At 43.7% G+C, this 15828-nt stretch overlaps 1 protein-coding gene across 4 annotated transcripts in view; it reads left to right on the forward strand.

The window, feature by feature from the left end:
- The window catches only part of LOC137432335 (chitin synthase chs-2-like), a 127649-nt gene extending 115102 nt beyond the window's left edge, over nt 1-12547 (forward strand). Inside the window, exons 13-19 of one of the 4 annotated variants that reach the window (XR_013624264.1) lie at nt 1635-2000; nt 2157-2239; nt 2430-2540; nt 8960-9153; nt 9878-9918; nt 10091-11105; nt 11807-12547. Coding sequence is in view for 1 of the 4 variants with exons in the window: in XM_068124170.2 (XP_067980271.2) it covers nt 1635-2000; nt 2157-2239; nt 2430-2540; nt 8960-9153; nt 9878-9918; nt 10091-10209 (914 nt within the window). In the remaining 3 variants the exon portion in view is untranslated. Of the gene's footprint in view, nt 1-1634; nt 2001-2156; nt 2240-2429; nt 2541-8959; nt 9154-9877; nt 9919-10090 lie in introns of all 4 variants that reach the window. The other 3 variants (XR_013624265.1, XR_013624266.1, XM_068124170.2) reach the window with 3 other exon arrangements.
- Nucleotides 12548-15828: the final 3281 nt, after the last annotated feature.

A 15828-nucleotide genomic window follows, 5' to 3' on the forward strand; every position in this document is an offset into this window, starting at 1 on the left:
ACGTTTATATAGGAAGAGTTCGTCAGGAGTCGATCTACTCTCTCCTGGTACGTAGAATTTCAACAAAAGCCACATCACTTCATATTGGTAAATATTATTCCATCGTGTTTGGAAAAATTGGAAAGATTGGGAAAACAATGTAGCCTATTTTACTCCAAGAGATCCCAGGATTACCGACCCAAAATATCGTTGCGATCGGTTCAGCCGTTTTTGCGCTATCTTTGAACGGACGGACAGACGGACGGACCAGACAGACAGATGGACATTTGGTGATTTTTAGTAAGATTCCTATTGTTATTTTCATTATAGTGTAGCAGCATAGCAAACCTGTTGTGCATTTTGTGATACAAGCACCAAATTTGGCACAAATGTACATTAATATGTTGCGAACATTTTCAGATATTGGGCCACTTGAAATTCCGTAATTTTTTTTTTCAAATTTTTTCAAATTTCGTAATTTCAAATTTTTCGGGTGACACCGTCACAATTTCGGTCTTCGAGGCCGGCCGATATAGTGGGGCGGCTTAGCCCAAATATTCAAAAGAATTGTGCATTTTGTGATACAAGCACCAAATTTGGCACAAATGTACATTAATATGTTGCGAACATTGTGTGGTCAGCAATGAAGACGAGAGTCTGAATTACATGTATGCAAAAGACCTTGTGAACCAGTGAAGCAAATACACGGGTAAGCATGAATTAAATCTAGGGCATGATATAATTTCCATGATGTTTACCTCTACACTCAATGGTGGAAGGAGGTAATGTTTTGATCCCAGCTTGTCTGTATGTCTGTTTGTCTGTTAGTCCACAAAATTCCAGACAAAGCTTGTAGTAGTGGTAGTTGTAGTGGTAGTGGTGATAACAGAAATTGTTATATAGAACTGAACTTATATTATTATTATATGCAGAAAATAACTTCATTTCTATATGCCCTGCAGTGGACAGGTTAATTGGTTTATGCACTGAAGGGGTCACCCTGGTGTGCACTGCTGTGTTCTGCCTCACTGAGTTGTTCAGGTATGATGTACTCAGCACAAGCTTCCGGTCGGCCCGGAGGTGGGGGTGCGGGGCCTGTCACGGAACGTCAAAACAAACGGCCTGCCGGGGCCGCCCAAAAGTCAGGCGTGAGGGGCGCGTCCACTAATGGAACGCCTCTCGCTTCCCAGATCGAGGGCCACGTGGTCAGGAGAACCTCGTCCCTTCCGGTCACACTTTGCCTATCGGCCGGCCTCGAAGACCGAAATTGTGATGGTGTCACCCGAAAAATTTGAAATTACGAAATTTGAAAAAATTTGAAAAAAAGAATTACGGAATTTCAAGTGGCCCAATATCTGAAAATGTTCGCAACATATTAATGTACATTTGTGCCAAATTTGGTGCTTGTATCACAAAATGCACAATTCTTTTGAATATTTGGGCTAAGCCACCCCACTATTATAAATCATTTCAATGACTGTTTTCCATTTAACAAGATATCTGTCTGCAATTCGACAGATGTAAGCAAAGCCTTGGCAAATTCGGAATTATTTTTTTTCTCCTACATCACTTTATTTTTCATGTTTATCTCACTGCTTGAGGACATCCCTCCATGACACTCACCCAGACATCACTTCTCACCCATTCCTATTCAGGAGAAATGGTTCGGGCACAAAGCATTTTCACACCTGTAGGTTTGTTCACCATTGTTGTTGCTGCCATCTTCATTATCACAGCAATATTACATCCCAAGGAGTTCTCCTGTCTCATCTACGGCATGCTCTACTACCTCTGTATTCCAACCGGATACCTTGTTCTCATCATATATTCACTCGTCAACATGTACGACACTTCCTGGGGAACTCGAGACTCAGAGGTCTCTTCCACTGAACAAGTTTCCAAGTTTAAATTGAAGGGTGGTCGCCCAGCATCCTGGTCCTACTCCTGCTTTGGCGTGAACTTTGGTGTAGCAAGTGATGCTGAGGAAAATGAAGCAACGATTCCACTAGCTCCCACTAAAGGTACCATAACTGAGTATGCACAGCTGTCTGCAGATCTGATCACTTGTCTTAATTTGCTCATTGTTTTGGAAAAGGTCATTTGTTATACAAAACATAGTGTACAAAGATGATGCAAACAATAATTGCTACCTGGGCCTTTCCTGTGAACCCACACAGATGTTGTCATCGAAGAGGTAGATCAAGTTCAGTTGAAGATCCTTGAAATGGTGAACAAATGCAAGGTTGATCCGCTAACACAGGTCAGTTCAGAGATGAGCTTGCGCCATTGTATGATCAACAAATGAGACTTTTCCCACAACCTTCAGAAACATTTTGCCAAAGTATTGGCACAATTGAGTGTACGCAAGTATTTAGAGTTCCATTCCTATTGTACATACGGTCAGTCCAGTAACATTCCCTTTGTAATCACTATCATTGTTTCCCATGTAGAGAGAAGCGAGGTTCTGGAAAGAGTTTGTGGTGAAGTACCTGATGCCCAATGAACTACCACCAACTCAGAAAGTGAAGATGATGCAAGATCTTAAAGAACTTCGAAACAAAGTATCACCACGCGAATCAGGACGTTGACCTCGCACTCTTTGAATTGTTTTTCTTTGCTTTTCCTAACAACCTGCACCTCCCAATAATACCATCACCTCCACGCCACACTCCAAAGGATTTTTTTTTTTCAAATACCATTCACAGCTAATGGAGATATATATATTTTTTTATTTTATTATTTATTTATTTATTTATTTATGTTTGTATGTTTGTACATGGTGTTTCAAAAGAAACAGTGCAGTAGAAACATGACACCTCTTGTGCAAAAATGTCTTTTAGAGAAAAGTATTTATTGTCAAATACAACAAAAACCAAGTTTGCCTCGTCAAAAAAGGTGTAAAATAATTGGCAAATCCAACTCCAGACTCACTGTTCACCACTCATTTGTTACCTACCCCACCAAAGGTGGATGGAGGTTGTTTTCGCCCCTGTCTCTCTGTCTATCTGTGAACAAGATATCTCAAAAGGTTGTGGACGGATTCGGACGAAATTTGGCAGAGAGGTAGCGTATGTCACAAGGATGAAATGATTCGATTTTGGTGAAGAACCGGATCCGGCAAGTAGAAAATCTTAAGTGATTCTTCACCATTGGGAGATAGGGCCAAAAACGATACAAAGCACGATATCTCAAAAAGATGTGGACGGATTTGGACCGAGGTTATTTTATTTTGGATTTATATTCATAATGTAAGTGTGATAAACCATAAATGACATTTCATGTGTTCACCCTTTAGGATTGCTAACATTGATTGCTAACAAGAGGATTATGATTGCTAACAATGTTACCTGTGATACCCCTAAGTTTGAGGATGAAGTGCAATTCTAAAAATGTCAGCATTATTTTAATTCCAATGCAGTTTTATTATTATTATTTTTTTGTATACAAGATCGAGGCTCGTGAAAGAGCGAACATTAATCACACAGAAAGACAAACTGACACATAAAACATATAACATCGGGAGCAGTAAACAAGATGGGGAGAGAGGGGGAAGGACACAAACACAACATTTGAGAGCAGGGACCGAGAGACATGGAGACATCGAGAGATCTGTGGGAGGGAGAGGGCTTTGGGGGGGGTGGCATGGGAAGGGGCGGGGGGTGGGAGAGGAATAAAACATATGGACACTGCCAGGACTTCCAGGAAAGAAGTTGGCATTTCAAACAAGGTGGATCTGGGGTGAATTAGCGGGGGGAGAAAAGATCAAGGTTTTGGATGGGGGAAGACAAGAGATGGTGGCGAACAGCTGTTTTAAAGACCTGGAGGGAGGAGTGGGATTGAAGGGAGTTTGGGAGTTTGTTCCAGAGGCGGGAGAAAAGAGGAATGAAAGAGTGAAGGTGAGCAGAGAGCTGAGATTTCGGCAGTTTAACCATCAGAGGGTTGCTGACAGATCTTGTGCGACCTGTAGAAATATTTGGGGGACAGAGCACAGAGAGAGCTGGGGGAGCAAGGCCGGAGAGGAGTCGGTAGAAGACAGAAAGACCACCTACCTGCCTGCGGTGAGTGAGTGAAAGGCCCTCAGAGATGGCTTCATCGCGGGAGATTCCAATGATTCTGAAAGCTTTGGTTTCAACAGCGTGAAGCCGAGCTAGGTGTGAGGCAGGAGCACCGGCCCATAGGGGAGCACAGTATTCCATTGAGCTGCGGATGAAAGCCTTGTATGTGGTGAAGAGCTCAGGTGTGCCTAGGAAGGACTTCGCACGACGGAGGATGCCCAGTCGGCGACTGGCTTTGGAGGCCAGCTTGGAAATGTGGTTTTCCCAAGAAAGATCATGGCAGATAGTGAGACCCAAAAGCTTGAGCGACAGAACTTTTTGGAGAAGATTGTTGAGAAAGTAGATGGGAGGGTTGTCCAGTCGATCTTTTCGGAGAGACATAGTAAGAGTGTGAAATTTGTCAGGATTGAAAGACATGTTCCACTTGTTTGACCAGTCTGTGATTTTGTCCAGGTCTTCAGAGAGAGAGGAGGCTGCAGACTGCCGATCTGAGGGAAGAGGAATGGAGCGGCAGAGAGTGGAGTCATCAGCAAAGAGATAGAGTGGATTTTCCAGAGAGTCAGAGAGATCATTGATAAAGACCAGAAAAAGCACAGGGCCCAGAACACTGCCTTGGGGAACTCCAGCCTGAACAGGAAGGGGAGATGAGAGAAATCCATTCAGGGCCACACGTTGACTATGACCAGAGAGGAAGTCCGCAAGCCATGCATGGAGATTTCCATGGATACCATAGGAGGAGAGTTTGGTGAGCAGAGCTGGGTGCCAGACCGTATCGAAGGCACGTCATATGTCAAGGGAGACAGCTCTGATTTCCTGTTTGGCATTGAGGACCTCCATCCATTGTTGAGACAGCAGAAGCAGCATGTCCAGAGTAGAGTGACCTGGTCTGAAACCAAATTGATGATCAGAGATCAAGCCATTGCAGAAGAGGAAAGATTTCATATCCGAAGCAATGATGGATTCCATGACTTTGCTGATAAGTGGGAGCAGGCTGATTGGTCTGTCATTGCAAGGATCTGTTTTTGCACCTTTTTGTGTAAAGCGGTAATGTTTGCTGATTTCCAGGATGCTGGCAAATGACCTTGAGCAAAAGAGAGGGTGAAAAGAACAGAGAGAGCGTGAGATAGAGCGGCAGAGCAGGATTTTAGGACCCCTGGGCTGATGCCGTCTGGTCCAGTTGCAGAATCAGAGTCGAGGTTAGACAAAAACTCCTCCACCTTGTCAGGAGAGAAGGACACCGAGTCCAGGAGCAGTTGGGATCGACTGGGAAAGATGGGAACAGAGAGAGATGGGTTTGGGACTAAAGATTTTGAGGCATACACAGAGTTGAGGCATTCGGCTTTGTCACGTGCGATGTCAACTGTGTAGCCATTTGAGGTAAGGGAGAGGATGGAGGGGGAACAAACACCAAAAACGGATTTGACCAGACGCCACCAGGATTTGGAGGAAGGAGACAGGTTTGAGAGTTCATTCTTGAGTGAGGAGAGATAGTGCTTCCTGGCACTCCTGAGGGTAGACACACACTTGTTCCGAGCTTGGTGGAAGGAACTGAGATTGCCTTCAGTTGGATTAGCCTTCCAAGAGGCAAAGGCAAGTTGTTTCAGGGCAACTGCCTCACCACAAGATTCAGTCTACCATGGACGGGAGGAAGGGTAAGACAACTGAAGACGAGATGGGATAAATCTGTGCATGAGAGAGAGCAATTTGCTTTGGAAGAATTCCCAGGAAGAATTAATGTCAGAGGCAGTGGAGATGGGAGACCAATCCAGACGATTGATGGCTGCTTGAAGACCGTCCCAGTCGGCCTGAGTGAAATGCCAGACTCGTCGACGCTGAGGAGGCTCTCTGAGAATGGCCAGAGAGATGTCCACTTTTACAAGTACATAATCAGAAGAACCGATTGGAGCAGAAGAAGAACAGCAGACATTAGCAGGGAAGTTTGTCATAACCAAGTCTAGAAGAGAAGATACTCTATTGGCTGAGATCCGGGTCGGGAAATTGACAGATTGTGTCTGTCAATGAAGTCCCAGTGAGTCACAGAAGTCCTTTGCTGAGGTGCCATGGCTGGTGAGAGAGGAACCCACACCCAACCAGCTGGCATGATGACATTTGAAGTCACCACATATGAGGCAGAGAGAGTTGGGATGAGTGGATAGAAGTTGGTCCATGTTGTCAGACAGTGAAATGTAAATGGAGTCATCACTGTTTGGAGGACGGTACAGAACACATATGAACAAAAGGTGGGAGCGGAGAGGAAGCCGTAGCCAGAGGTACTCCTGGGGGTGAGAAGGAGAGAGAGGGCAGTGCAAAGAGAGTGAGGAAGAGAGTTTTTGATAAAGATAGCCACCCCACAACCAGGACGAGGCTCAGGTCTATCATACCGGAGGAGGGAGTAACCAGGAAGAGATATTAAGGAATCAGAGACATCTTGAAGGAGGAAAGTCTCTGTTAAGCAGATCAAGTCTGGATTGTCAGAAGCAACCTGTATGGAGAGATCAGTCAGGTTTGAGCGAAGGCCCCGGATGTTTTAGGTCCATACCGTTAATGAAGAGAGAGGGGGAGCATCGGGTACAGGACAGGGGAGGGGAGGAGTAGGGTAAGATGAAGGATGAGAGGGGGAGGTAGGGAGAGCTGTTGATAGTGTGTCAGAGATTACAGAAGAGTTCCAAGAAAGGGAAGGATGAGGAGGATGAAAGGTTTGATAGTGAAGGGATGAGGCACAGTGAGGGGTTGTTTGAGGGGGGGGGGGCAGAGGAAAGTAGAAGGTTGGGGGGGTGGAGGTATGAGATAGAAGGGAGACGAAGTGGGGAGGAGGCAGCTTTGAGGAGGAGGAGGGGGGAGGAGGGAGAATTGGAGAGGAATGGTATGGTAGGAGATTTGAATGGGAGGGGTTGGGGGGGAGTTTGAAGGGGAGGAGTGAGGGGGGAGTTTAGGAGGGGAGGGGCAAGGGGGGAGTTTTTGGAGTGGAGGGGCAAGGGGGGAGCTTAGGAGTGTAGGGGCAAGGGGGGGGATTTGGAGGGGAGGGGCAAGGGGGGAGTTTCGGAGGGGAAGGGCAAGGGGGGAGTTCAGGAGTGGAGGGGCAAGGGGGGAGTTTAGGAGTGGAGGGGCAAGGGGGGAGTTTAGGAGTGTAGGTGCAAGGGGGGGGGGGGATTTGGAGGGGAGGGGCAATTGGGGAGTTTAGAAAGTGGATGATTAATGAAAGACGAACATTGATAACAAATTGGGTTTGTTGTGATTTTCAAGTTAGCAATCCGATTCAGAACGATGGAGGAGGGGTGAAATGAATGTGAATTTAGACCATGTAGTGAGGGAGACGTATGAGAGATTGAATTTCTTTTTTTTGACGTGGAATGAGTTGGAGAGGAAATTGAAAAAAGCCTTTTAAATAGGAAGAAAAACAGCGTGTTGTAATATACCACTGAATAAAACACTGAAGGGGAAAGTTTAAACATATTTAAATAATATTTAAACAGAACCGTGAACAATCTTATATGCACAAAATACCAACGGGGGGGGGGAGGGGAGGGCCGAGAGGGACCACCACGAGTCACGTGAATAGGGCAAAAGGTGGATGGCAAGGAGATAATGGGGGCGGGGCGAACAGCACACCTGGACAGAAAGTACAGGATGAGACAACAGCACACGTGGAGAAAGGAAAATAATGTGTTTATTATTGTGTATGTGTTGTGTATGTGGAAAATAATGTGTTGTGTATAACACAAATAATGTGTTATACACAAAAATAATGTGTAATAAACAAATAAATGTATTTGAACACATTTGTCAACTTTCAACTGATAAAACCTGTCGTTCGAAACTTGGCTTATAGGCCATAAGGTTGCCAAACAACACTATTCTACGAAGTAATTAGTATGTGCTAGGTTCCACCATCGTTTACGTGGAATATCTTTTTGCCACAAATTTGCCACAAGGACATTATTAGCCCCCTTTGGACTTAGTCCAAAACGGGCGCATATGGATTGGGTCTCGTCCATCCGTCCGCAACCATATCTTGGAGATGTATGGCCTGGTTTTGTTCATACTTGACAGAAAGACAATATATGACTATACATATGCACATCAATTTGTTTCGTGATGCAATCAAAGATGGCCGACTGGCGGCCATTTTAGTTGTTGAAAAACCCCGATGTTGAACACGTCCTCAACCATTTATCAAACATGCATTTACCTATGTTGTTCAAACATGGCACACAGATAATTAATTAATTATGGCTTACATGTGCAGTATGCACGTCATTTTTTTGCGAGATCAGGTCCAAGATGGCCGATTCGCGGCCATTTTGTTACGTAAACGTGTTGCCAAAAATTCCTCGGACATGTGTGTTCTGATTTTGTTCAAACTTGGCACAATCACAGTACGTGATGTCATACACGTGCACTTCACTTCACTTTATTTTGTGATCTGATCAAAGATGGCCGACTGGTAGATTGACAGCCATTTTTGTTGTAAAACACCCCAGTTTTGAACACGTCCTCAAAAATTTCTCGGCATGCATTTACCGATGTTGTTCAAACTTGGCACAAAGACAATACATGAGAGTATACATATGCAGAAGATTTTGTTTTGTATCCGACCAAAGATGGCCGACTGGCTTCCTTTAACTCTGTACAGGAAATTACTAAAACCACGGGAGCTATGACATTTTATATCCTTTTGTCCTTGTTTCCTCTGAACTCGTGATGATGATGTCTTTTGTCATGATGAAGGCATCTTGTTTTTGGTATTTAACCTGTATTGAGTGCTAGGTTCCAAACTAAATGGACCATTGATATTCTTCTCCATCTTAACTCTGTTATTGTAAATTATGACCACCTCACCCCAAACACATTGCTTTGTATAACACTTTGTATAAATTAATGTAACGCTGCAAGGTGGTCCCCATTTTGCATTCCTTTGTCTGCAGGTAGTCCTGCTCTTCTGCATGTGCAACTCCCTATGGATAGTGGCAACACTCTTCTTGCAGCTCGCAGCACCTGACCTCAGTTTGAATTGGAAATTGCAAGGCGGTACATTGAAAGTGGAACCACTTACAGTAATGTTCCTCATCTCCTTCGGCACAATGCAAGTGGTACAGTTCTTTGCAATGATATACCATCGGTGAGTATCTCACGTGTCTACCTTTTTTTTTTCTTCTCACTCTCTCACTCGATCCATTCACACAACTGCAGATATCTGGCTGCTTTTTCAGCTTGTTCTGAAAAAGCTTGGTGAGTGACTGTCTACCAAGTTCAACATCCCCTTTTTTTTCTTTTTTTTACTCTTTTTGCAATGGTATCTAGAACTTCGATGAGAGGTATGAGCAATGTCAACAAATTTTATATGGGATGCATGGTTACCACTGCAGGAATCTTGGTTAGACTAACTAAGGAACAATTGTTGTAAGTACGACCTACAAGCAGGATGAGTGCATTTGCTGATATTGTTAGTCAATGTCTGTTTTTGTTCAATGTCCAAATACATTTTTGGGAAAACGTCAGGGGCATAGAAAAGGCCCCGCTATATATGGTATAGAAACAAATGATAGAAAAGCAAACTATAGAAAAGAAGGGACATTCAAAAAATCTCGTGTGCATGCTGTACTACCCTTGTGTTCTTAGGAGGAACCAGGTAATGCTATAGAAAAGTTCATAGAAAGGGGCACCCTACATCTGACAAATAAAATACATTTACTTCTTCATGCAGCTGTATGAATCAAAATTGGTGCACACACACACACATACACACACACACACACACACACACACACACACACACACACACACACACACACACACACACACACACACTAAAGGCTGGGTCTGTGTTCTTGTATGCCCCACAGCTTTGAGACTCTGCTGCATATTCTCTCATACAAGGAAAGGAGTAAGTTGTTTTTTTTTCCTCTCAGATACCCAAACCATAAGCTTAGTGATTTGACCGAAAGTATAACCATTGATGTTTGATGAAGTGTTAGCATTTGGATAATTGCTTTATCTTTGCAACACACCTTTCCCTCCTCCCTTACCCCCATTCTCCTGTGTGCCCTCTCACCCAGGAATCAAGGACACGCTAAAAGACCGAGCGGGGAGACTATTCCGCCGTGTTAGCAACCTTATGGATGCAGAATCCATATTTAGGATGTCAAACTCGACCCTCTCTCTTCCTCAAATGTAATTTAATCCTTTGCTTACTGATCGGGCTCTAAAGTCACGCTCCTCATTAAATGCTTCAGAAACTGGTTAACACAAACAATTTGCATCTGACTATAAACCCAACGCATTCCCAGGATATCAATATCTGCATTACTCAGTTTACATGTCACTTAGATGCTCAATGTGTTGCCCATTGTGATTATATTATAGTACTTTGACTGAGATTTTTTTTTGTCTTGTCCGAAGGACTATAGCCCCTGGCTGTCTGTCTCTCGTATCCACCTCTATGTATTTTCGCTTTAAAAAACCGCTTGCCCGATCGAAGCAAAACTTTAAAAATAGAAGGCACTCCCCATGGAAAATATTTTATTGATAACTCAGATGTCATAGGTCACATGGTATGGCAGCCATATTTGATTAAAGGAAAACATTTGGACATACTTACCCTGCCCAATATTCTACAGGAGGAAGCGCCCCTATGGTGAAAATTGTGTCCATCGGACCAAGTTTCAGAGAAAAATTGTTTTATACTGATCAGATGAAGTGTTATACTTGTCGAATTATGACGTCATAACAAAGGCACCGATGACATCATCATTAACATATCTTATTCCCCATGGGGAGTACTTGACAAGGAGCCATGTTTAAATTTTTTCCTTGGAGCAGTTTCAGAGATATAGGGGTGCGAAGTTTTTTTCAAAATGGCACGCGTACCACGTGACCTATGACATCATAATTATCACAAATTCTACAGGTGGAGGCACTCCGATGGTCAAAATTTGGTGTCCATCAAAGTCACAGTTGCAGAGAATTTTTTTTTTCATACTGATCAGATCAAGCGTTGTACTTGACGAAATATGACGTCATAATGAAGGCACCGATGTCATCATCATTAACATATCTTATTTCTCATGGGGAGTACTTGACAATGAGTCTTGTTTCAATTTTTTCCCATTGAACTGTTTTGGAGATACAGAGGTGTAACGTTTTTCCAACATGGCATCCTACCACATGACCTATGACATCATAATAATGAATAAAAAATTATACAGTGGAGGCACTTCTATGGTAAAATTTTGTGTCAATCGGATCAACGGTTGCCGAGAAAATGAATTTTTAAAATGCAGATATGCACACGTACGCAACCAAATGCCTAACCCACTTTTCGCTTCTCAAGCGCAGGGTAATAGAGCTGTGGATAATGGCAATGTATGTGAAATAATAAGGGTGCATGGATGATGCATGAATATGGGGCATAATAAATAGTACCGTGTTCAGTTAACGATGGTATTTTTGTTCAGAATGAGCCACGCGATGCAAGACTATGCGCTCCACTGAGTGCCATTCTAGTTATCCTCGCCAGAGGAGAGCGTATTGAATTTGAGTCCGTTTGTTTGTTTGTCCGCACAGAATCAATTTGATTTTCTCTGCAACCGTTGGTCTGATTGACAGGAAATTTTCACCATAGGTGCAACTCCACCTGTAGATTTTTTAAATTATAATTATGACGTCATACATCACGTGGTATGGCCGCCATCTTGGAAAAACCGAAAAACTTTGCACCTCTATATCTCCGAAAGCACTGCATAGAAAAAATTGAGACATGGCTCATTGTAAAGAACTCTCCATGGGGAATAAAATATGTTAATGATGATGTCATAGGTGCCTCCATTATGACGTCGTAATTTGACAAGTACAAAACTTCATCCTATCAAGATGAAATTTCTTGAGCATAATCTAGGGATAAATTGGAGAAAAAAAGATACTGATGACGTCATCGGTCATGTGGTTCGGCCGCCATCTTGGAAAAACCGGAAAAAATTGCACCTCTATTTCTCTGAAAGCGCTGCATAGAAAAAATTGAGACATGACTCATTGTAAAGAACTCTCCATGTGAAATAACTTTTTTAAATGATGACGTCATCGGTCATGTGGTTCGGCCGCCATATTTGTTTTAACACAAAAGCCTTAAAAACCACTGAAAACATCCTGGTGAGGGTCTGCATTCTCTGATTGCTCTTTCTTGTTGCCTTTGTTTTCAACATTTGATTGTGTCATTTAAAATAATAAAACTTTTGATTTGAGTCTCAATTTTGTAAAATATTTTTATGAGAGGGTCCTAAGTTCAAAGTGTTTGGGGTTAAATGGTTGGGAGGCCGAACATCACCAGTAGACCAAAAATGATGACGTCATCGGTCATGTGGTTCGGCCGCCATATTTGTTTTAACACAAAAGCCTTAAAAACCACTGAAAACATCCTGGTGAGGGTCTGCATTCTCTGATTGCTCTTTCTTGTTGCCTTTGTTTTCAACATTTGATTGTGTCATTTAAAATAATAAAACTTTTGATTTGAGTCTCAATTTTGTAAAATATTTTTATGAGAGGGTCCTAAGTTCAAAGTGTTTGGGGTTAAATGGTTGGGAGGCCGAACATCACCAGTAGACCAGAAATGATGGAACGCATACAGGGAAATGAAGTTAGGAGGTTGTGGTCTTCCTGGAAAGTTAGGAGCTGCTAGTTGATAAGACATTCAAAAACTTTGCTCATAATGGGAAGAAGGCTGATCAGCCTATAGTTTGGATGGATCAGATTTGTACAGTTTTGCATAAGTTATACAGATATGAGAGAAAAGGGGACAATTCTGGCAAGCATATCTTCAGGACAATTGCAGTGATACAATCTGGTCCAGTGGCTTTTGAAATGTCCAGCCCTCGAATGACTTTCTCAACTTTCTGATGAGTGATAATGACAGTGGATATATTAATGTCCACACAAGAGGAACACAAGATGGCAGCGATTGATTTGGTCATCAAGTGTGTGGTTTGCAGAAAGATTCTCAGCAAAGAGGTTGGCTTTATAAATGTGAGTGGAAAAGACCTCAGGACCATTGAAAAGGACAGGGACTGTTGATTGATTTTGGTTAAGGACACTGTTAGGAACTTCTCAAAAATCTCTGGAGCCGAGGCCTTGTGTCAAGATAGTTACAAACAGAGTAATTGGACTTAGCTTCAGCTAGAATTTTCTTGCAGTGGTTACTAGCAAGTCGAAAAAGATGAGCTTCACCAGATCCGACTCTATGGTACCGATGGAAGAAGTGGTTTCGAAGAGAGATAGCAGTAGCTCAAGGAGGAGTGAACTAAAAGGCTGGGAGTAAGATTTCACTTGATATGTCCGAGCAGGAATGAAGACATCCAGGCCGGCTTGAATCCATTCAGTGACCTCAGTGGCTGCCTCAGTCGGGCTGAGGGAAAATACTGACTTCCATTGAATATCCCCCCAGGAAGGACCGAAAGTGGATGGTGAGGAGCCAGTTATTTCGACTTCAATGTTGGCATGATCTGCATTTCTGTGTGTAGCCAAAACCTTGGCAGTGCATTGTAGCACAAAAACTGATCAAGAAGATACCCTTTATTAGTAGCACACTGAATTAAACAGTCTTCTGTTTACCCTGCAACCCTACACCCCCTATTTCACCTACGCACCAACAAACCAAGTGACATGGTTTGTTGATTTGTCATACTCAGTTCCAGAAAGCGGATAATAAGCTTGTTACATCAGGTCAGGTGGGTCGACGACAACTATTGACTACCTGATGGTGCATAAGCGAGATAGGGGGCACCTCCATGACACAAAGGTGATCCCCGGTGAGGAGGCTGCTTCACAGCACCACTTGGTTGTCTGCGACATAAGGGTGAAAGGTGCGAGGCGAGCACGGTGGGTGAAGTGAAGGAGGTTGAATGAAGGTGTGGAGGTGGAAAGAGGTGACAGTGGGGGAGGCATTAAAAGAGAGGCTGAGAATGGCAGGGGATGATGTGGTTGAGCTTGAAAGTAGTTGGATGTCAATGAAAGATAGTCTGTTGGGAGCTGTTGGTGAGGTATGTGGCTGGACAAAAGGACCACCAAGGCACTCGGAAACATGGTGGTGGGAAGATGAAGTTGGAAAGAGGATTGACGAGAAGAGGAAGAAGTTCAATGAGTGGCACAAGGCGAATGGTACGGAGGCAGAAAAGGCAGAGCATGAAAGTTATAAGGCAGCCAAGAAGGCTGCAAAGAAAGAGGTAGCAAAGGCGCAGGAGGCATGTAGGAAAATGTTTGAAGAACGCTTGGATTCGGAAGAGGGTCAGAGGGCTGGATTCATGATGGCAAAGCAGATAGCGAAAGAGAGGTGCGGTGTGATGGGGGTGAGTTGCTTGAAGGATGAAGTGGGACAAATCGTTGTGGACCCAGATGGAATGTAAAGGAAGATGGAAGAGATATATGGAAATGTTGTTGAATGCAGATAATGAATGGGACGGCAACATAGAGAGTAACCCAGTTTTAGGACTGGCAGAGAAGATAACTGAGAAGGAAGTTTAGGAAGTGATAAAAGCAATGAAGAGTAGAAAAGTGGGAGGGCCGACGGGAGTTGTGGGAGATATATTTAAGGCAGCGGGAAGTTGGGGTGTGAAGAGAATGACAGAGATCTGTAATCTGGTGGTGAAAGAAGGCCGCATTCCAGTGGATTGGGAACTGAGTACCCTCGTCCCTCTATACAAGGGGAAAGGTGACGCTCTGGACTGTGGCTCGTATAGAGCGATTAAGTTATTAGAGCATGGAATGAAGGTATTGGAAAGGGTGTTGGAGAAGAGGATAAGGAAGAAAGTGAAGATCGACGAAATGCACTTTGGATTTATGCCAGGAAGAAGAACGACATACACGCTTTTTATTGTGAAGCAGTTGCAGGAGAAGTACATGGAGAAGAGGAAGAAGTTGTTTCTTGGGTTTGTTGATCTGGAGAAAGCATTCGATGGGGTTCCACGCGAAGTAGTGACATGGGTTTTGAGGAAGTTAGGAGTGGAGGAATGGTTGATCAGAGTACTGATGGCAATGCACAAAAGAGCGTGCACAGCTGTAAGGACAAAGGATGGGAACAGTGGTGAGTTTGAGGTGAAGGTGGGAGTGCATCAGGGGTCGTTACTAAGTCCACTACTATTTGTCGCTGTGATGGAGGTGATGGCTCGGAATGTAAAGGAGGGTTTACTGTGGGAGTTGTTGTATGCAGATCATCTGGTGTTGATTGCGGAAAGTATGGATGGACTGAAGGAGAAGATGAACAATTGGAAGGAATGTATGGAGACAAAAGGTCTGAAGGTGAATATCGGAAAGACGAAGGTGATGGCAAGTGGTAAAGCATGTGGTGAGGTGGAAAGAACTGGGAAGTGGCCTCGAGCTGTGTGTAGGAAGGGTGTCGGAGTGAACTCCATTCAATGTACAATGTGCGCTGAGTAGGTTCATCAAAAATGTAGTGGTCTGAGAGGGTCATTAACCAGTGTGGCAGCTACATAACAAGTGTAAGGTGTGCACAGAGGGAGCTGCAGATGGAGGAAATGTTGAGTTGGATCTTGGAGACGGCGTGAAGCTGGAAGGTGTGAAAACATTTTGCTACTGAGGAGACATGCTGAATGGAGAAGGTGAATCAGACTCGGCAACGGTTGCTGGAGTGAGATGTGCATGGAAGAAGTTTCGGGAACTGAGTGGCGTGCTGACGAGGAGGGGAATGTCGTTGAAGGTGAAGGGAAAGGTGTATGCTGCATTTTTGAGAAGTGTTATGATTTATGGGAGCAAGAAATGGGTAATGAACGTAGAGCAGCAACAAAGGCTG

Source organism: Myxine glutinosa, chromosome 8 (genome assembly GCF_964187855.1).
Source record: "Myxine glutinosa chromosome 8, kmMyxGlut1.1, whole genome shotgun sequence".
Lineage (NCBI taxonomy): Eukaryota > Metazoa > Chordata > Myxini > Myxiniformes > Myxinidae > Myxine > Myxine glutinosa.